A 21,564-nucleotide genomic window follows, 5' to 3' on the forward strand; every position below is an offset into this window, starting at 1 on the left:
ACAGGAAGTGTCGCGTACAGCCGGATTGTGGTGAGGTGGAAGAGCTGACAGAGAGAGATGGCAGATTTGTCGTTGTATTTAACTACTGTCAACGTTTCTTTGGGACAAACTATGGAAACTGAAAAAGTAAGTCAACTTTTGTCACTTTTCGCGGGTGGTAGTGATAAAACCAAGACTTATTCGAGTAACGGCTAGTTTACTTCCTCGGCTGATGAGCTAGCTAACAGTCAACAAACAAAGTAACGTTAGCTACAGTGAGCTAACTCACTAATGAACCAGTGTTTTGTTGTTCAGCTGCTGTGGTGCCATGGTTTTGTCAACAAAGTATTCAGGATGTACTTTTGTTACTTTCCCTACCTCCAAGTGTACCTATATTATATTTGTCGACACATAAAACAACAACACGTGACGGCATTTGAATAATTTATTAGGTAAAGTTTTGTGAACTCACTGTACTGAGGGTGCGTGACGTCAGACCTGCTTTCAAACCCGAGCACACAGTATAAAATAAATAAATAAATAAAAACAATCTCAGTGATGAATTGATATACACGTTTTGTATTTGGCTGTCAGAGTGCAGGAGGGGCCACAGACTTTGAGAGTGTGGAGATGGGGGAGTCTGCGGGGAGGAGAGTGAAGGTGCCCCGGAGGACCATCTACTTCGCCAGCGGTGAGACCATGGAGGAGTACAGCACCGATGAAGACGAGGAGGAGGAGGAGGAGGAGCATCCCGTGAAGAAAGATGTCATCCCTGTAGATACGGTAGGCTGAGGAAAAACCTTTATGGTTATTTTGCGGAATTAAGTGGGACTTTATAGCCATTGAGCTGTCAGGTAATTTCTGTGGGTGGTGTTTTCCCCAGGCCTCTATGGGGAGACACAGCCGAGGTCATTCACACAAATATCCCCTCATAGAAAAACACCAGTAGCAGATATATAAAAAATCAAGCAAGTGAAGTGATCTACTAAATATGTGTTTATATGAACTGTAGCTTCACTTTTGTGGGCCGAAGTTAGCACTGTTTCCTCGGGGTGCTTTGGTGACAGAGATTTATTGGGTTGACCATTTCCCCCATTTTCACTAAGTCAGTTCTGGGGCTGGTTTTGAGCTGGTGCCAAAGTTGGAACCACCTTTTCTTGTTTTCACAGGCCCTGGACTGGGGAAACTGGTTCAAGGATCGCGCCAAGAACCGCTGGGGGCAGGGTTTTTGCTTTCTACAAGACAAATTCAAAATTCACCAAGGGTTATAAGTGTGAAGGCAGTGGCACTCACAAATTTCCCCCATGGGGACAATAAAGTATCTTCTATGCTATTACAACTGGGAAAGCAGCGTAGTTCCTGGTATGAATCACAGTGTTCCTGGTTCATATTCAAGGACCTTTGTCTGTCGCCGACTCTCACTATCCTCACTTCCTGTTATCTAAGTACAATCAACTCTATAATGAAGGCAATAAAGGTTCAAAAAACGTTGTCCATAGTGCGTATAGTGTTCAGGGAAGAACGCCAGGCTGCCAACGTTAATGGAAATCTTCCCTAGCACCACTCTAATATGCTTGAGGCTTTTGTTGATACTTGTGAAGTGAACCTATGGTTTGTTTGACTTGCACATATGTGATCTAATCGGGATATTTCTCTTTATACATATTTTAGACTAAACTGACGTGGGGTCCGTATGTCTGGTTCCAAATGTGGAGAATGGCCACCTCCACCGTCTCAGGTAAAGTCACAGTTCTTTATTTTATTGGCCATGGAAATCATGATGGAGGACTTTCAGCGTTTCAGATCTGAAGTGACCGGTACTGAGTGTGTGTTTGTTTACTGCAGTGTGTGACTATATGGGAGAGAGGCTGGCCTCTCTTTTCGGCATCACTACACCCAAGTACCAGTATGCTATTGATGAGTACTACCGGATGAAGAAAGAGGTAAGATGCATGCACACACACAGGTGCACACACACACACACACACACGCTCCTTTACATGTTACACAACTCTGTTTTTGCTGTAGGAGGAGGAGGAAGAGGAGGAGAACCGTCTGGCTGACGAGGCCGAGCATCGGGTGGCAGAGCAGCGGAGAGGAGAGCAGGACGCTTCTTATCCTGCTACCGTGGAGCAGCCCGAGGCGTCTGGAGCCTCCTTTGTAAACATCAGCTTTGAGCTTGAACCCGAGTCCCCGCTCAATCCCCCTGACACCAACAGAGTCCCTTCCCCTCTTCCCTCCTGAAAACTGACAAACCTCTAACACTCACACATTTCTATGTCAGGCGAAACCTTAATTTACTTAGCTGTATAGGTTAATAATATTGTTATTTTTCTATGTTATTTTATAAGGAGATCTTAGTCCACAGTGCAGGGATAAATTAAAAGGGCTGTCGGGGTGGCTGCACTAGCCTTATCTGTGAATGTAAATTTATGTATAGTGTGCAAATTTATGCAAATCTCAGATATCTAATTTAACAATATGTAGGGCAGACTAGGACAATGCTCAACTCACTTTAGTCTTTTCACATAGACATGACGTGGAAGTCATTTGCAAAGTGTAGTAGAGCTGAAGAGAGCAGCTGTGTTACTTTTGTCCTGGACATATATCGTGTTCTTTTTGTTTCTATATTGTTATTGTCTGAAGTTAAGATATACAAAAATTTGCCTAAAGGTTCAATAAGGTATGAAGAGAGGACTCAGTGGCCTATAAAACATCTGCATAGACAATGTCCATGAAACATACCAGCTTTGGTTTAATCAGAACAGTCATTTATAGTGTCATCCAGCGCTCCGTTAAAGGACAGTACGTATGACGAGCCTTCCATCTCTTCTCTCTATTAATTAATCCATGGATAGTAGCTCCCTGCTGTTTGAACTGGACAAAGGTCGTTTCTGGTCTTCCCCTCTTCACCGCTAATGCATGGTTGAACACAAGGAGATACATTTGCCTTGGATCTTTGTGTCAGGGCCAAACTAAAGGGCTATTTAACACAAAAGCTCATTCACTAGGTATGATGTAAATGGAGCAACTGTGCATCGGTTGGCTTTAGCTATTGGTGTGTGTGACATTAGTGTTGAAATGGTTTAAAACAGAAACAAGTTGCATGAATTATTTTACTGATGGCAAACAGGCTCCATAGATAAATGATATTCAGTAACAAAATTCATTCGTTAGAGACGGCAGAGTCGGAGGAAGCTGAGTTGCTCCCAGACGGTGATCATACCTTCCTGTGTGTTGAGAGTTTATTCTTTAAGTGTCCTTGACTGAGCTGTCAAAAGCTTCTTATTAATTATTTTTATCCACTGATGTGGCTGCGTGGCATGACAACGGGCCTTAAATCTCCTTACAGAGCGGAGCAGCAGCGTGCCGCGCAGACACACTTCACACAACACACTCCAGCCTCCTGTTGGCTCATTGTTGGCTCACCTGGATAACACTGAATATTATTCATGCTTTTTATGTTCAAATATGGTCAACATATGCAAAAATGATTTAAACTGAAACTCTTATTAAATCTGTAAATACATATTTATATTTTCTGTGTTAATAAATCCTTTTAAACATACAAAATGTTTTTTATGTCTCATAAAATATATTTTTCATCATTACTCCATTCTGTTGTTATATACCATCCGTCTTATATAACAAGAATCTCTCACTCCTTGTTTGTTTACATCTGTAAATAACCTTTGCGGCCTAACCAAGCGGCCTGAGCAGTGTTGCTGCACATTAAAGTTTCTGTTCAGCTTCAACACAATATTAGTAATAAAATTCAAGACTTAAGCCGTGGTGATGTTCTGCATATATGCAGCTCATTTTAATCAAGCCATAAATGTTCTTTTATTGAATAAAATCAAAGTGTTCCAACATTATTTCTTCACTGCTAATATATAGTAAAAAATAAAGTTTTGAGACACTCCTCTTTAAAGGGGTAAAAACATTATGCAACAGTAAATTATTTCCATTCACTGATTAAGACTGTGATTGTGAAATGTGGTTCAAGGATAGTAAGGGGACCATTACAATTATGACTGTTTACCGCTGTCTTTTACTGTAACTATTCTACAGTGTATCTGTATGTTTTTCTTTTACACTGCTGCACAACTAATTTCCCCCAGGGGACAATAAACTAAACTGAAACTATTATACTGTCACTCTAATTGATCCCACTGTAATGAATGAACTACTATTCTTTTGAAATGACTTTTTTTTTGTTATTGTGCATTTTAACCTGCAACTGAATTATCAACAAAAAAACATGTTTAAAGTAGCCTGACAAGCCAGACTATATCACTAAAATGTATACCTACGGAGCAAATATTTTTGCTGCCGCTAGGGTGCGTCTAGATTTCTAGGCTATGTTTAAAGTGAAATCCAGAAGAATCTTTACTTAGATTTAAATAAACAAAAGTCAAGCCTGAGGTTATTGTTTTGTAAGTTTGTATTTCTATTTTATACAGTTACCAATATCTTCATATCTTTTACCTGCATCTGCTTGGAGCAACATTTTCTGCCAAGAGCCAAATTTTAAACTGCTGCGATAAGTTGTATCTTATGTGTATTTTTCACTTGGAAGAAGTAAAAACAAGCTCTGAACAAACTGACTTATTAATGGTAAACTTCTTTGCAACCAGCTGCCTATTAACATGTACTAAGTTCAACAGTCAGTTAAGTCAGTTAACCTGTTTTCTGGTCTTCAACAACTCCTGACAGAAACATGGCTGCTTCGTGCTCCGCTTTGCTTCGTTCATTACCCACCTGTCTGCTGTTTGGTGCTGAGCAGGTTGTGAACTGTGGGTTTATATGAGACCTGCTGCAGCCAACGCTGGAGAGCCGTGAACAAAAAGAGTCAAGTTGCAGCCAAGGTGGAAAATAAAAACAATGAGCTTCCACCCACCGTAAGACTTAGTACAACTGAGTGGAACTATGGTATCGAATAATAATTCTCTGTTGGTTCTTCAATACGAGTTTCCCCTCTCACATTACAGTCATTCGTTCCACTGAATGGACTTCAGTGTTACTGAAAGAGCGCTTTAATTCAGCCAGTACAAAGGAAAGTGACCAGGCATAATCAGAAATAATAAAAAGGAAACATTTTTTTAAAGAGTGAAATGACAAAAACATGTGTATTAGGTCTTCACAGGAAAATGGAACAATATTTACACAAAACAACCCGCTTCCCTCCTTCCATTCATTCATTTCAAGGTTTTCACAGTTTAGTTATTTGGTGCCACTGTTTTGAATGGAGGACCTGAGTCAGCAGCAGGTGAAGGTTCAACTCACTGCTGACGCTTCAACAGGACATAATGTTTGTCACCGCTGGGGATGAAATCTGTGAAAAACTCATAATCGTCCTCAGGTGTCGTCTAGGTCAGCCGTGTTACTGCCGTCGCTGTCGTTGGCGACCAGCACTTCTCTGTTCTCGTAGGTCCAGAAGCCGTTGAGGTCGATCAGGATGCTGGTGACGGTATCGCCCTGACAACTGTTCACCAGGTCCTGGAGCGTGATTTTAAAAGGGTCCTTGGGCTTAACCATGTCATAGATCTCGTCCTGAGGAGGGAGACACATCACAACGTTCACTCATTTTTCTCAACCATGTAACATGTGAACAGTAAAGCTTGAAAATAACCTGTAACGTTCACATTGTTTCTGTATAACGCACCTTGACGTCCTGGAAGGAGACGGGCTCCTGACCGTGCAGCTTCATCTGCTCCTGAATGGCCTGCAGGACGATACAGAGAGAGGTGTGACACAGTTATTGCAAATGTGTATGTGCCTTGTTGTACTTCTTGCAACATGGACGACTGGATGCCCGTAGCAGAGCAAACATGTTCTGTTTGAATATACAGGTGTGTTTATTTATAGCTGGTACCCTGAAGAAGTAGTTGAGAGAGAAGACGTTGAGGAATCCTTGATTCTCCATATCCAGAAGTTTAAATATGTACTGTAACGCTGCTGGCTCCTTTCTGTTCTCCAAGGCCAAAACAAAGTCCAGATAGGTTTTATAATCCTGAGAAGAGAGAGGAGAAACACAGAAACACATTTACGTGTGTTCAGTATATTTTGGACTCAGCTCACAGACGTCTGCAAAACTATCCCTGCCATCTGCACAGAAAAGAGAACCAGAGCAGTTCCTTTTAATTCTCACTATAACACTATGCGTCATTAAACGAGACGGAACAAGCTGCCCTCATTCAGCCGAACATTAACTTTAAAAGTTTGTTTCAGTTAAACATTAACACACACACACACACACACAGGTATGAAACAAAAAACAAAACCCTGGATAAAGGAGAGGACGAACAACAATAGTCATCCATCATTACGTTTTACTATATCAGCTAATACTGCTGCTGATACTGCGGACTCTACCATTTCTCCATCATAGGTGAGGTACTCCTGAAACACTCTGTCCAGGAAGACGGAGGTGAGCGTGGCCGTGCCGTAGCGGGACAGCTCCTCTTTGCTCAACATGCCGTTGTGGTCCTTATCCAGGTTCAGGTACTGGCCTTTAGAGAGCGAGAGAGGCCAGCAAGGAGATGAACGACAAGACAGGCGCACATATTGTTTTCAGGTTGTCCCTCTCTATGATGTATAAGTCACATCTTGACAGAACTTCATATTAGGCACAAACACTCAAAAGAAGCAGTGGTGAGACTTTGGTTACATAGCAAAACATCTTTATCTTCCAGATTTGATTAAATGATACTTGGATATAAATCACTCGCACCAATATTTAATCTCCTGCTCCTTTTATTTAACACAGTTAATTATATGTTAAGTGTTTTGACACTAAATAACTTTTAAGTATTGTATAGAATTTTACCATGACCCACAAAACTGGAAAATCAATCAATACACATGTTTTCTCACCATAGACCCGCAAAGCAGATGGGGCAGAGAACCAGTTGGACTCCTGACTCTCCTTAGATAACTCCTCATCTCTCAACTAGGAACACAGAGGGAGAGAGAAAAAGAAGAAGAGCGTTAAAGGTGGAGCGACAGTTTGGGAATATCTCCTGATAAGGGTTGAACCATGACATACTGTAGCAATTGAAGGCAAACAAGACAAAAAGCTGCAGTAATCCTTATAATACATGTAAAATATTCAGTTAAGTAGACTACTGCAGTCACAGGCTGGATATACCATTAGTTTTAGGTTGTGAAAAAAGATGGCGACAGAAAAAATATTCTACCTCCAACAAGTCGTCCAGGAAACTGCAAGCCAAGATATCCTGGATTTTAATCTTTCCTGGGGAAAAAAACAAACAAGCAGACACACACCTTCAGGAAATGTGGCATCCATCTGAGCACACTAAAATATCATAGTCCTCCTCATCATCACCAGTGTTTTGCTGCATGCCCTGTACATCCTTCATCCTGGTTCATACATGTTGTATGGAATTAGGATGGAAGAAAAAAATATTTGCTTCAGCACACATTATTGCTTTATTTCACTCTTCGGGCTCACCGGTCCGGAGGGGGTCGAGGAAGAAGAAGAACTTGCGAACAGCAGTGCAGACGTAGAAAGAGTAGAAGGACTTCTCCAGGCCGTCCAGCTGAGGCAGAGTGGGGATAAGCTCCAGGATGTAGTTCTCCAGATCCTACACAGAAGAAGGAGCGTCACCTTTCTTGGCAGTTTACACGTCAGCACAACTGCAGACCATGATTCTGCTGCTCAATTCATGCCAACGACTCCATTTAACATTTAAACTGTAATTTATGTGCACTGATGGAGACACATACCGACTCTCTGAGGTAGCCCTGTCCCGCTACGTCGTACAGACTCAGGCCTATCCGGGTCTGATGTAGCCACACTGGATGCAGAGAGAGAACAGACATGAGCAACTGGCAGGTAAATAAATGGGTCTTAAAACCTATTCATCATGTTATCATCAATACTAAATAATCACTGATCATTGCAGTGAAAAGAGACAAGGCCCATGATAGGTCACATGAAGATCCAGACCTTTCCTCATGACATAGTTGAAGAACTGCATGATGGAGATTCTGCCGTACGGGTCGCTGTGGAGCAGCTTGGCGTACACTCTGGCTGTGAAGAATTTTCTGAAGGAAAGGAGAGAAGGGGGGCAAGGCTGTTACCAATTATTATATATTATTTCCTTGTTCTGAAAGCCAGATTCCCCCTGTTTATATCTTCCCTGAACACGTTCCGCCTCTTGGCATTTATCTTACACAGCAAGTCAGATTTATTTTTCCCTTGCCAAGGTGAAAATATTACTTCCTTTAATTTAAAACCCTGCAACGCTGACATTGGCTAAACATTGATAGATTAACCTCTTCTTAAAATGCGCCCTTTTCCTGGTCCATGCGTTAATTTTTTATTGGCATGGGGTTTTATAATGTGACCAAATGTGTCTCTGAGAACCCCCAGAGGTAGTTACCCGCCAGCAGCAGTTACAATTATGGTGTTGTATGTTTTTCTCCTGTCAGCCAAATGCCCTTAACACCCAGGTGGATATAATGTCAAAATGACACTTGGATCCTTCAGAAAAGACTTTTGATCCAAAACAAAAACAACACATACATGGTCTATTACAGAAAACAGGGTTGTGCAAACACTGTTACTGTTATGCTGTGCTGCTGCCAGTAAACCTCTACTTCCTGTTACTCACTTGCACTTGGGCCCAGCCTTCTCCCCCACCTGCAGGTAGGCTTCATAACTGATCATGGCCTCCTCTCCACTTACTGGAGGCACCTGATGTTTGTCGAGCAGGAACCACAGATTCTGCACAAAGGCAAACAGAGCGGTTACAAGACAGCTCAATAAATGCAATGCTGCTGGTATGTGTGTGTGTTTTCTACCTGCAGTTCCTCATTATCCAGCAGCTCTCTGCTCTTCCTCTGGAGGAAAACAGCTCTGGATTCTTCTCGCAGTTTCTGAAGTAAAACTTCATCCTCTGCTGGTAACTGAGGGACATTATCAACATTATCATTATCATCATCATCATCATTAAAATGCACATCTCAGTAGTCAAACACCTGTATGCTTATATTATGTAATATTTACTGCTAAAAAACATCTTTTTATGGTTTGTTCTGGTGTCGTATACATAAAGTCACTGTCTTCATAATGGAAAGAAACCCTTTTATCTGGATTCATAGGGTACGTCTCTGCTATGGGTACAACAATAACTCAGTCCAAATCAGAGGAATGACAACAGGTGTCAATTAAATGTTTATAAATGCCTGTATGTGTTCAATACCCTATAATAGAAGCGTGGGATGTTCCTGTAGGACTCGTCCTTGTCCTTTCCTCCTCTCCACTCTGTGTAATACTTGGTGAACAACTCAGTTTCTTCTGCCCTCGTTTCCTCTTCGCTCCTCTGGTCTGTGCGCAGGCAGAAACATGGAAACGACACCAACAACAGCGTGAGAATCGATACCGGTTCAATTAAATGTTTCTGGTTGGTAAAATGTTTGTGATGATTTAGCCAAGGGACTTTTACTCGACACTTTCAATTCAAAATAAAGTAGCAGGCTAATGCTAACCAGCCAAAGTTTACAGTCTTCTTTACCTTTTCTGGAGTTTGCCAGCCTCCTTTTCAAAATGTCAGACCAGTGAGGCTGTTGCTCTTTAGCCATATCTGCTCCCAGGTCAGTCTAATGTTTCATTGGTAAATTCGTTTCTAACTCAAAAACTAGAAACCTGTGTACAACTTAGTGGTGTAACTGAAGTAGCTAACGTACGTTTACTTTGAGTGACTGAGCAACGATACGACTTCCGGTTGAAATTCAAAATAAAAGGCCCAACACCCATAACAGAAACATTCAAGCCGCAAAGTAATGCCATGATAGGAAATAACAGTTGCTATCAATTCAAATGAAATATTAACCGTAAATTAATCTAAATATCACTTACATATTTCTTAATTTTAAAGCAGATTTCAAGTGATCCGTTTTGGTTTTGCTCCTTTATTTTGAAAACCAAACCGGTCACACAAACGGAGCTGTCAAACATCGATGACGTCAAGGTGTGCGACGAAAGTCATGCCTGCTGCAGTTGTGTTTATCCACGAAGTAACCTACTGTGGAGAAGACGAAGCCGGGTTGGTTTTTCAGTGTGAGTCAACATTAAATGGTTATAAGTGTAGACAGAGGCAGTGAGAGTGATGGTTGTCTTCCGGTTTATAGAAACAGCAAAGTTATCTCTTGGTTGATCTCGGTTCATTCACTCCACAGCATGTGTCAGTATTGTTGTGAGCTGGTCTGGGGAAACAGGTTCATCATCAGTTTCTGCATGACACGTAGCGCCACTTGTAGTTGTGTCTGAATAAAGTACATCAAAGCCCAGAGGTTAAACTTGCTATCATGGGCTCCAGCTTGATATTTAAAGTCAGAATATGCTTGAAACCCCTGAAGCCTTTCTTACACCAGGGACGCTCAGCTCTCCCCACCATAAATACCTCTCTGTGCAAGACACCACAGCTGCCTCCCACAGCACGCTTTCTGTGCACCAGAGACACAAACCCAAACCTGGGTGGCAGACAGACAGTCAGAAAGACCAGTGGACAGAGAGACGATGGACATGGTGGAGTAAAATACAAGACCAACAGACATTGGGAAGACGCAGGGGACAGTGGAGGTAAAAGCTCCACTCTGAGGCAGAAGTCTGTGTTTTCTGCTGGAACGGCAAAGAGGACGGCAGAGATGCTGAGGAGGAAAGCAGCTCTGGCTTTGGAGGACGAAGAGGAGGCTGAGGAGGAGCCTGAACGAAGGGCAACAAGAAGAGCAGGTAGGACAGACCAGAATGATTTACTTTATTAGGCATCTTTAACATTTGGGAAAGTATGGACTTTCTCTCTCAGACACAAAATACAACAATATCTGCAAAAATCTGATTTGTGTGAGTTAAATTGGCACACTTTAAGATGTCTAAATGAATCAGTGAGAGTGCGAGAAAATAATTATTTGGTCTTTTTTTTTATAGGAAAGTTGGAGCCTCCTAACCAACCACTTTCTGTTGCTAAGTGGAGGAAGCTGAAAGAGTCTCTGGGAAATCCAGAGCGCTTTGACATCAAGATGATGTCCGCACTTTTCACCTCTGGAGCAGAGCTGGCGATCGCAAAGTGAGAGTGTGGAGTGTGTTTGTGTGTGTGTGATCTCTGAAAACACTGTGTGGATATCCAGAGAATTAGGCCTCTCGTCGCTACATAAGGTTTTGTGTGATGCGACTTAAGTTCAATATGAAGGTCAGTGAACTGATCAATACGTCTGTTCTTAAATTCTTTTACCACAGGTCGCTGCTGACTTTCGTAGCTATGGAAACTGGGACACTGTCCTATGAGCTGTTGCTGCGTTACCTCACACTGTGTGTGAGTGGTGGCCATGATGCCGAGGTGTTTGATGTCTATGACATCATGCAGGGAAGTTTCCCCTCTCTAGAAACAGGAGCCTCCACGCTCTTCATCAAGTCGTTCAGCCGCACGGCGAGGTGGAGGGAGGCCGCCAGCCTCCTGCAGGAGGCTAAGAAGGTGAGGAGCCGTTTGATTGTTCAGGAAACATCTCAGACTCACACTAACATCCTCTGTCGTCCCAACAGGTCTTTACCCCATCGTCACGCAACTATGGGGATGTCATTGCAGCAGCGGTGTTGCACGGTGACCTGACCACCGCCTGGACTCTTTATGATGAACTGATTGAAAAGGGGCTGAGTCCACACCCGGAGACCTGGGACGCTCTGTTTAGGGGAGGGAGGGGGACGACAGAGGGGGGAGGGTTAGAGGCAGAAGCCGTGTCTGAGCGTGAACACCAGGAGAAGCTGCTGAGGATCCTGCTGTACATGAGGAACAACCAGATCTACCCACAGCTCGGCCTCGCCAGCAGCATCAAGACCTGGTTTGAGAGGTAGGACGAGGTGGCTGGATGGCTGACATCATAATAATGTATCATTTGGTAGAATTTAGCAGAATTTGTCTTAAAAACTCTTTTGAATTTACAAACATAAATTGCTTACTATTGACAAGAAATTATTTGATCTATCTAATCAGTAATATAATTTAAAGGTGCTGCTTTAAAGAGAATGATCCTGACTTTGGAGTGAACGCTGTTGCTCAGATATGATCCCTCAATACATTTTAGATGCTGCAGTCCACTGTGGGGCTCATAATAATATTGTGTGGATAATATAATACATTTTCTCTTCTTTCTCTTTGAAACAGATGAGAAACAAAACTTCATTCAATCCCCTTTGTTTTCTTTGTTTTCTCTGTCTTTCTTTTCCTCTCTCTCTTCAGTCTCCCAGAAGAAAAATGGACAGGAGGTTGGACCAGTGCCACCCCAAAGTAACCACGCCACTTCCTGCTTCAACGCCTTACTTGCAGTTTATGTTGTATTATCAGTTTTTGTGAATAGGTTGATGGTGTGTCTGCGATATCTAACCATATATATGTGTTTGTGTGTTTGTGCATGTTTAGAGGTCTGTGCAGTTGTTGTGGGTCAGAGTTAGAGTCTATCCAGCTGACTGCTGAGGAGTACCAACAGCTGAAAGACAGAGTGATGACGGACATCATCCAGGGACAAGATGTTTTTAACAAGACCAATCCAGAGGTACACACACACACACACACACACACACACACACACACACACACACATGCACACTCATATATAAGTCTCTAAAGATTCAAATCTAAGGTCATTAGGAACATTTAAATAGGTTAAATAATTTAATCCCTGGATTTGAGATAGTAAGCAGGACACCGATTCAGTGCCATTGCATGTAGTTTTGAAAAACATATTTCATTTATTTCTATTTCTATAGCACATTTAAAAATACAACCCAAGTTGTCCAAAGTGCTGTACAATAAAACACACAAGTAAAACTAGTAACAATAAAGCTAAATGGGATACCAGTAATGTACAGTAAAAACAGGCAATAAAAGAATAAAACAAAAGTGAAGACATATAAAAACTAAAATGCCAAGGAAAAGAGATGAGTTTTTAATAGAGACTTAAAGTGCTCAAGAAAATATAGAGACTTAACAACATCATAACAACATTTTTGATGACATTGAGTTTTATTCATTGATTTGCACCATATGATCTACTGTTATATAAACTTTTAGATTACTACTGGACATTAAATAATTACTAAAACTTAAATACGGTAATTTAAAAAAAACTAAGATAAAAATGCATTATGCTGTATGTCGTTCAGCAGTTTCAGATCTTTAAGCTGTGTTCAGTTTTAATCTATTTGTGTTTGTCAGCTATTTAAAAAAAACTGTTAAGTACACAATGAAACTTTAATTTCTAAAATGATGTTAACCCCCCCCCCCCCCCCCCCCAAAAAAAAGCACCATTTCGGGAGCTGATCTATTTGCAGCGCGGTACAGTAGTTTCTCAAACTTGTGCCAGATGGCGCTGTTGGTTCACTGAGGTCACCTGAAGCATCTTCTCAGACCATGACTTGTTCAAACAGCTGCAGTCGCTCTACAGATGGATGAGATGGAAACAGCCTTTAAGGACACATTTTAAGAGAGATTAAGTTAAAGTGCAGGCACAGCGAGGCGGCCGTCAGTCCGTCCAGTTCAAAGACTGTGCTGATTCATTTCTGTGGCCTGGTGAGACTTTGATATTTAGTAATTAGCCCAAGCCACAGAGGGTGATACGAGCCAGTCATCTCCACATCCTCTGAGTTGTAGCTCTGCTGTTGGCCTTTACAGACACATTTAGACCCTGAGTAGTTGTAGTTTCCACTCTACATGTTTGCTAGCATCACAACGTCATCACCTTTTTTTTTGTTAACACTTCTTTGCGTAAGAGAGTGGGGGAAGTGTATGTGTTGGGTTATGTGGCTCTTTCTCTAGGGCACTGTGACTTACTGTGTTTTAGTATATTCTCCTAAAGGTCTCACTTTGAAATCAGGGTAAATCCATTAAAGGAAGATGGCATGCATTGAGGGGATGAGTTCATTTAGGTCATTTAATATGTATTAACCTCTAATGCAGTTTTATTAGCATTGAATACAGTTTCATTGTTAATCTTAGCCAACCCAAAGGTTAATATGGTTAGCTAAGCTTCGTTATTAAATATATATATATATATATGTATAACATGATAATAGCCTGTAGTTTTTTTCTTTATATATAAACAGGATAATATATGAATAATTGGACTTAAGAGTCATTCTCAGGTATGTTATAAACACATAGGATCAAAGCCAGGCTGTTTCCACTCTTCAGCTTCACAGATATGAGAGTGGTATCGATCTTCTCATCTAACGCGCGGCAAGAACGCAAATGGGGGACTTTCCCAAAATGTTGAACTATTCCTTTAACTTAAATGTTCTTGTATGAAAATGACATATTTTGCATGTTTCGAGGTGGGTACGGCCATTGTTCTTCCAGTCACTGGGAGCTAACGTACCTGTACCGATGAGAGTAGGAGTCACAGTTGGAAGAGCAGGAGTCACGCCACCTGTCTGATAAACAGCTTTAACCCACAGACTGTTTAGAGTTTGAGTAAACAGTAAACACGTGCATGCGAGCTCAGACATGAAATGGAAACTGCGTTTTTAAGCCGTGAAGTTCTTTTATTGCCAGAAGCATGCAGTCATCAGTTTTTATCTCGGATATCTGCATATGTGAGCTGTCTGTGTGGAGACAGAGCCAGGGCACAAGCTTTTCATTGGATTGGAATGTACTGGCTGTATTCTTTTTTTATAATGCCACTGACAATTAACTTTAAAAAAAAAACCTAGGTTATTCACCTGAAATTGTTCCAGAAACAAACTTGGCCACATCATTAACGTGCAGTTAATAATATGTCAGATTTAATTTATGTAGACGGAGGGAGTTTGCATATGTGTCTTTGTGTTTTTCAGTAGGCAGGGGGAGTTTGTTGGTGGAATAGTTAGTTAGATTGAGGGGATTTCCAGCATGTGGAGCACCATGTGAATCTGGATCGCTACCACCTCCCGTCAAGCAGGCAGACGGAGGAAGCCACACAGACGTGGTGCTGCTTAAATGGACTTTATTAATTTCCCTTTCATGGCTATTAATTATATTGGCAAATGGAGACAACAATGAAGCAACAGTTGCACAAATGGTCAGATGGAGGAAGAGAGGGAGGCTGCTGATTATAGTGGTGTCACGGAAAGGCTGTCAGGAGGCATAATAAATGTTGAGAGTAGACCTGTATTTGACAATACACTGAGTGACCCTTGTGCAAATAGGTACACACTCATAATTATTATATATAATTATATATAAATAAATAGTAGAACTCATTTGTCTCAGCTTTGAGGCTTTATTTTCCAGTGGTGACACTTCTTTGTATTAACCCAGTTTCTAGGTTAGCAAAAAAAAAACTGTATTGCAGTATGTTGTGTGGCCTTTGCAGTAAAAATAACCGACAGCTTTCATTAATAACATCCCAGCATGCAGTATGTTTTTCTGACCACAGCAGCATCATGTGTTCAGCTGATCGGACACGTCTCACCACAGTTAGAAGCATCAGTCTGTTTTTAACGTTTCAACAAATAAAACCTTATTTTACTTTACTACACTTGCATAAAAGGTTGTCATGGAAAATTGTATTTTTAGTCACATTTATTTCAGTCTAAACTGATTTAATCAAAGTGAGTCAGATAAATTCAGCAGGATGTTTTTAGGAAGTATTGAACTAATATACTGTATATTTCATAGTCTACACCCTATAGGTAATTATTGTTTTCTATATTGTGAAGACATTATTATATAGGTCAGTGGTAATACTGTTGGGAATCCTTGCAGAATCACACTGTGTGTACTAACTGGTACTGAGCGCTTGTGTGTGTGTGTGCATGCGTGTGTGTGTGTGTCACAGCGGCACAATGAGCTGGTTTCACATATCAGCTCTGGAAAGTCCCTGGATAATTATACTGGACTTTCTCTCCATCTTTCTTTTCTTCCTTGTCCTTCTCTCATTCTCTTCGTTCTTCCTTAATTTTTCTGATCCAATTCAACCTTCTTCTTTTTTTCCCAACTATTTTTATTGTTTTGAATTTTTTGCACCACTCATCTCACCTCCACCCTTGCATCTGTATGTCATACATCAATTTTATTCCCCTTCCCTTCCCTTCCCTTTATTCCTTTTGCCTCCCACCTAAAACATGCATCTCATCCATCTTCCATATGGTTTTGTGAATTAATAAATGATCAAAATAGACATTCAAGCAACTACAGGGCTTGTGAGACATATTATCTAGATCACAGCTCCACCAGAGGAGGAATATTTTTTTAAAACCATTTTTACAGTCTTATTTTCATGGTGCAGGTTGTGCGTGATAGTGTGCACACAGTCGAGTTTCAAGTCCAGGGGAATTCACAGCAGCCTATTTCCATACGGCTGCTATCTAAAAGTGAAAGTACTAACAATGCCTCTGTGCCGGCCTATTCTGAGATTCAGCACTACTTTCCTCTCATGGTATGAAGCTGTGATACAGTATGTCACACACTGACCACAGTGGCCCCCGCAGGTGGGCTCAGACAGAGGGGGGTCTGTGGTAATGCTAACATTAAGCTTCAGGAAGACACTGAATCAGTCACGTCTTTCCACATCAGACTCTTTCTCCGCCCCTCAATAGGAATGAGTACTTGAACAGTGGGAATACATCTGAGATGCAGCTGCAAGTAACCCACTTCACATTCTGTCATATTCATCTAAGTTGAATCTAAACACACCCAAGGAAAAACATCCAGGTTATATTACCCAGGTGCACAGTGCACAGACATTAAAATGATAGTGAGCTTTATCCAAACAGGGAGAGGTCCCGCTGCCAGCTGGCGCTCCGCCATCTCGGTGCTGAGAAGGAAAAGTCAGGTACATTTATTACTGGCAGACGTGATCAGAGGCAGCGAGAAGATCAGCCAACCATCAGACCAGCGAGCCCACAGCTGGAGTTCAGTTACACTCTGCAACCACAATAAGGAACCAACCCCTGATGGTGTTGTTAGAGAGCTCAGCAGTGGTTTTCTGTGCATTTAGTAACAGCATTGTGTATTTAATCAGATATCCAAGTTATCCTCTTGTGCACCCAATTTTATTTAGACATCAGCACCTCTCTGATTTTTGCTCCATAATCATGGATGAATTGAATATGCTATGAGAATATACACCTGCTGAGGAGGGAAAACTGTGTGTGAGAGGAATTTGGGAGTAAATAACTAAATACATAACTTAGATAATTCATTTTGACCCACACTATCAGCAGCATTAAATACTGTAAAGTTTCTCTACTGCTCTGTCCGTTAGTTGGTCAGGTTTAGTCCTGGCTGAAATACCTCTATAACTTTGGATGGGATGCCATAAAATTTGGTGCAGACGGCACCGAGGACAAATTCTGTTATGTAATTCTTATATAACTGTGGTGATCCCCTGACTTCTCCCCAACCACCACCATGAAATCAGAATCTTAATTTGTCCAGTTCTTCGGTTTTATGACCTAATACCTGCAAAAAACGGTGAAATTCCCACCAGCTTCAGACGAATCAAAAGTGTTAGTCTCTGCTCTCATTGTTATTTCAAAGCCTTTGTTGCACATTGAGAAGCTTCACATATGCAAGAACATGCACACTGCTATGATGAGTATAATCGTAGGTGAGCTGAAAAACAAATGAATTTCCCTTTGGGGTTTAATAAAGTCATTCTTATTCTTATTATTCTTTTGAAATGCTTTGACTTTCTATGGTTGAATAGCAAAAAATGCATCAATGTCGTCTTGTGTAACCTCAATTATAATCTGCTTGTCTTGACCCATATCTTTATATCTATTCCTCGACTGACCTGATTTTTTTGTCTGTACAGTGTTTCAATTTATTTAATGTCTGTCTCTTCTAGGAGCTGGAACGTTTCAAAGCGTTTGTGAAGAGGAAGCCAGCTTTTGATGTGGTTGTAGATGGGCTGAATGTAGCAAATATCAACAAAGACAAAAGCAAACAGTCGGCGACGGTGAGAATACACAGAGATGCACATGCATGCAGAATGTGGCATCAAAAAGAGATAAAACAGATTTGATAGGGGCAACATATCTAATGGTGCTTAGCCTGTCTGCATGCACACACACACACACACACACACACACACACACACACACACACACACACACACACACACACACACACACACACACACACACACACACACACACACACACACACACACACACACACACTTTTACAGTCTAGATTTTAGTGGTTTCTTCCCACATGTATGTTTGTCCAACCCAGGGGCTTTTCTGCCGGTTGCATAATGACTAACCCTGCGCTGTGTGTGTGTCTGTGTATGAATGACAGATGTGTGTAGGAGGTGTGTTGATAAATGTCCAATACCTGATTTTAGCAACACCTAGCCAGCCTACTTGTCTGGCCTCCCACACCTCTGTTGTCTGTCAGGATGTGTGTGTGTATGTGAATGTTTATCTGTCTCTGTCACATTTTCACTTTCTCACACTTCCTCAGATGTAACTGATGTAACACCAAGTCCAAACTGACAAACTTATTTCCCTATCTACACATCTAGGATCTGTGAAAACAAAATACATTATTGAAATCAATGCAAAAATCATCCAAATACAAACTATCAGAAGCACCATCGGAAGCTTTTATTCAAATTTATGTATGAATAAAACGAGAGATTGACAGCACAGTTTGATACGTGAGATAAATGACCTGCTGAATTTTCCATTAACAGGAGTCTTCAGTCATGTTGTCGACACTGTGGAGTTGCAAAGCAGTGCATTTCTGAAGGCGGCAAGAAAGAATAGAGAAAATAGAATAAATTCTTGTCATGTCAGATGGACATCAGTCATGTCATGCCATTGAACACCTGTCCTTTTCCTGCAATGTGAAATGATCAAAAGTTGCCTGAGCAAGTACCTGGTGACAATGGTGAGGAAAAATCTCTTTTCTGGGGGGAGAAACATTTGGCAGAACCGGGCTCAAGGTGGGCGGCCTTCTGCTTTAAAAAAAAAAGGAAAGAAGAAAAATCAGTTGTTTTCAGTAAGTGAGGGAGAGAAAGTCAGTTCAGATGACATTGTTGGACGAGGGTTCCCTGGTGTTCTTCCACCTCTGTGGTTTCCTCGGCCCCAGGAAGCGGCGGGCTCTCCTCCAGACCGACGTCCGCTGTGGTCTGGTGGGCCGGTTGTCCACGGACGCCGGCTCAGTCACACGTAGTTCAGCATCAGGAGCAGGGAGGGGCTCCTTCTTCTGGTCTGGACGGTCCACAGCTTTTCTGTCTCTTGAGCCTCCAGCTCCATGGTGATCTCCTCCTCTGCAACCCAACATGGATAATTGGTATAGCCGATGGATGGATGGATGGATGGCTGAAAACTATAAAATGCAAAATTGGCATGAACAAAAATGCAGTGTTGCTAAGATGATTCAAATATGACATACTGAATACATGTCACATACTCTTGTGGATACTGATATGGTCCATTGGTTTCTATACAGTAAAATACAACAGACATCCCTATTATTGTGATGTGTGCTCATGCAATACATTTGATTTAACCTGCATATTGTTTGTTGTGTTGTGATTGTGTTACTTAGAAATAATATTCAAAATCATTATCTTTACTATCTTCCTTTTTGGCATGCAACAGCATGTTTTGCAGCTTACCTTTCACACACGCACACACACACACACACACCCATCCTAACAGCCAGTGTCTGAGTGCCAGATGCAAACCAAAACATGAACCTGTCTTAAAACCTGTAAGACCTACTACTTGCATCCTAAGGTGTGGTTGTTGGTCTTTAGGGAGCCGGTATTTAGCATTTGTTACATTTAGTTTGTTTTTGAATTGTCTGTTATTCTAATGCGATTATAATGAAAGAGTTAAAAGAGATGTGCATTTGTTGCAGTTGTTGGCGGTGGTGTCGGAGCTGGAGCGTCAGGGCCTGACTGTTCTGGTGTTGGGGAGGAAACACATGCTGCAGCCCTCTAGATCCTGGGAGCGACACAACATGAAGCTCATCCAGGAAAAAGCCCATTGCTTCTTCAATGACAACATGTGAGCACCAGTTAATAATGAAGAACAGTGTGACGTACACTTTACGGAAAACAATGACACACATTTACACAGCAGGGTGACGCTGGAGTCTAAGACGGAACAACAACAAGAAAAAAACTAATATAAGAGGACGTCATTGGAATTTATTGATTCAGTCATGCAAGTGCAATTTGTTCATTGTGCAGTCATTGCTACTCTAAAATGAAAAGGGTTTTTCTGTGTTACCACTGCAGATGCTGCCACACGTGGGCGGTTGACTAATAGAGTAAACCAGAACAGAGAGTGTGACGTCGCATGTAGCCCTCAGCACATTGTTGTTGTTAACAGCTTCTTTTTTGTTCTCAAGAGGCACGATTTATGATTTATGATCAGCTTACTTCGCCCCTGCGTCTCCCAGTTCAGAGGACGACCCCTTCCTGCTGTACGCCGCCTTGCATTCTGGGAATCACTGTCGGTTTGTGAGCAGGGACCTGATGAGGGACCACAAGGCCTGCCTGCCGGACGGGGCCACCAGACGGCTCTTCTTCAAATGGCAGAGAGGACACCAGCTGGTGGTGGACGGCCACGTTGCACCGGGCAGGAGGGTTCGATTCCAGGTGAGGAAGAGCAGCAGGAGGAGGAGGAGCGGGTGTGTTTTTTGTTGGCAGACAGAACACTGCAAAAACTCAAAATCTTTCCAAGAATATTTGTCTTATTTCTTGTCAAAATGTCTAATTTCTAGTCAAAACTAATCTCTTTTCATGTAAAATAAGACTCATCAGCTAAAAATGAACTTGTTTTGAGATAATTTTCACTTGTTTCAAACAAATTTTCAGTTGAAATAAGTAGAAAAATCTGCCAGTGAAAGCAAGTTTTTTGCAGAACAGATTTTTCTACTTATTTCAAGTGAAAATATGCTTGAAATAAGTAAAAAGTGTCTAAAAACAAGCTACTTTTTAATGTGATAAGTCTTATTTTAAGTATAATGAGATTTGTTTTGACTTGAAATGACATTTTGACTAGAAATAAGACAAATATTCTTGGTAAGATATTGAGTTTTTGCAGTGAAAGACACATACTAATGAACCTTTGTGTGTGTTTAGAGTATTCTCAGCTACGACACCACCGTCCAGACTTCAGGAGGCTCGTGGCACGTTCCCTATGACGACGCAGAGGACAGGAAGACCTATGAAGTGCCACAACGATGGCTTTGCCTCACACAAAAGCACTGAGCACACACTGACTCCACAGCACAGTGTTTTGCTGTCAAGTCATTTGTGGTACTTTAACAAATTTGAATATAACGGTGGACCTGTGAATAAAACTTTTGAATTCAATGGAAGCACCTGTACTTTTTCATTCCTCTTACAGAATTTTTTTTTGTTTTGATTTTTATTAACAAGTTAAATTTAAAAACAACCCAGCATGTCGCATCAACGCTAATAAGCAAAACAACACAGTCAAGTGTTAAACTACACTAAGCTGGACCATATTACACCTGTCCTCAGATCACTACACTGGCTTCCTGTATAGACTTTAAAATCTCACTGATGATCTAATAGCACTAAATGATCTTGGACTAA

At 41.4% G+C, this 21,564-nt stretch overlaps 3 protein-coding genes across 3 annotated transcripts; 2 read left to right on the forward strand and 1 right to left on the reverse strand.

Annotated features, from left to right (window-relative positions):
• The first annotated feature begins 9 nt into the window (after positions 1-9).
• fam177a1 (family with sequence similarity 177 member A1) lies at positions 10-3,465 on the forward strand. The gene is made up of 5 exons (XM_083997848.1): positions 10-126; positions 574-762; positions 1,651-1,717; positions 1,825-1,922; positions 2,008-3,465. Exons 1-5 carry the CDS (start codon positions 58-60, stop codon positions 2,221-2,223), a joined length of 639 nt encoding a protein of 212 aa, XP_083853974.1. The 5' UTR covers positions 10-57; the 3' UTR covers positions 2,224-3,465.
• A 1,249-nt stretch (positions 3,466-4,714) lies between these two features.
• Positions 4,715-9,655, reverse strand: ppp2r3c (protein phosphatase 2, regulatory subunit B'', gamma). Its single transcript, XM_083998044.1, has 13 exons — positions 9,522-9,655; positions 9,210-9,334; positions 8,809-8,913; positions 8,619-8,731; positions 7,952-8,049; positions 7,729-7,799; positions 7,454-7,586; positions 7,179-7,234; positions 6,856-6,931; positions 6,355-6,491; positions 5,855-5,992; positions 5,645-5,704; positions 4,715-5,532 (listed from the first exon to the last, which is right to left on the reverse strand). Exons 1-13 carry the CDS (start codon positions 9,586-9,588, stop codon positions 5,338-5,340), a joined length of 1,374 nt encoding a protein of 457 aa, XP_083854170.1. The 5' UTR covers positions 9,589-9,655; the 3' UTR covers positions 4,715-5,337.
• Positions 9,656-9,992: 337 nt separating this feature from the next.
• On the forward strand, positions 9,993-21,213 carry prorp (protein only RNase P catalytic subunit; the record flags this gene model as incomplete). Its single annotated transcript, XM_083997705.1, has 10 exons — positions 9,993-10,738; positions 10,934-11,072; positions 11,243-11,477; positions 11,546-11,850; positions 12,240-12,287; positions 12,420-12,552; positions 17,827-17,937; positions 19,854-20,002; positions 20,400-20,598; positions 21,085-21,213. The coding sequence occupies exons 1-10, from the start codon at positions 10,315-10,317 to the stop codon at positions 21,211-21,213; spliced, it is 1,872 nt and encodes a 623-aa protein (XP_083853831.1). The 5' UTR covers positions 9,993-10,314.
• Positions 21,214-21,564: the final 351 nt, after the last annotated feature.

This window comes from Trachurus trachurus, assembly GCF_905171665.1.
Source record: "Trachurus trachurus genome assembly, chromosome: 22".
Lineage (NCBI taxonomy): Eukaryota > Metazoa > Chordata > Actinopteri > Carangiformes > Carangidae > Trachurus > Trachurus trachurus.

Excerpts from the sequence above, each read along its gene's own strand:
- ppp2r3c (XM_083998044.1), bottom strand. The coding sequence starts at position 9,588 with ATGGCTAAAGAGCAACAGCCTCACTGGTCTGACATTTTGAAAAGGAGG. Across the intron at positions 8,914-9,209 it reads TCCCACGCTTCTATTATAGG|TTACCAGCAGAGGATGAAGT; the intron begins GTATTGAACACA and ends AATGTCCCTCAG. Across the intron at positions 6,932-7,178 it reads TCCTGGACGACTTGTTGGAG|TTGAGAGATGAGGAGTTATC; the intron begins GTAGAATATTTT and ends CTGTGTTCCTAG.
- fam177a1 (XM_083997848.1), top strand. The coding sequence starts at position 58 with ATGGCAGATTTGTCGTTGTATTTAACTACTGTCAACGTTTCTTTGGGA. Across the intron at positions 1,718-1,824 it reads GGCCACCTCCACCGTCTCAG|TGTGTGACTATATGGGAGAG; the intron begins GTAAAGTCACAG and ends TGTTTACTGCAG. Across the intron at positions 1,923-2,007 it reads ACTACCGGATGAAGAAAGAG|GAGGAGGAGGAAGAGGAGGA; the intron begins GTAAGATGCATG and ends TTTTTGCTGTAG.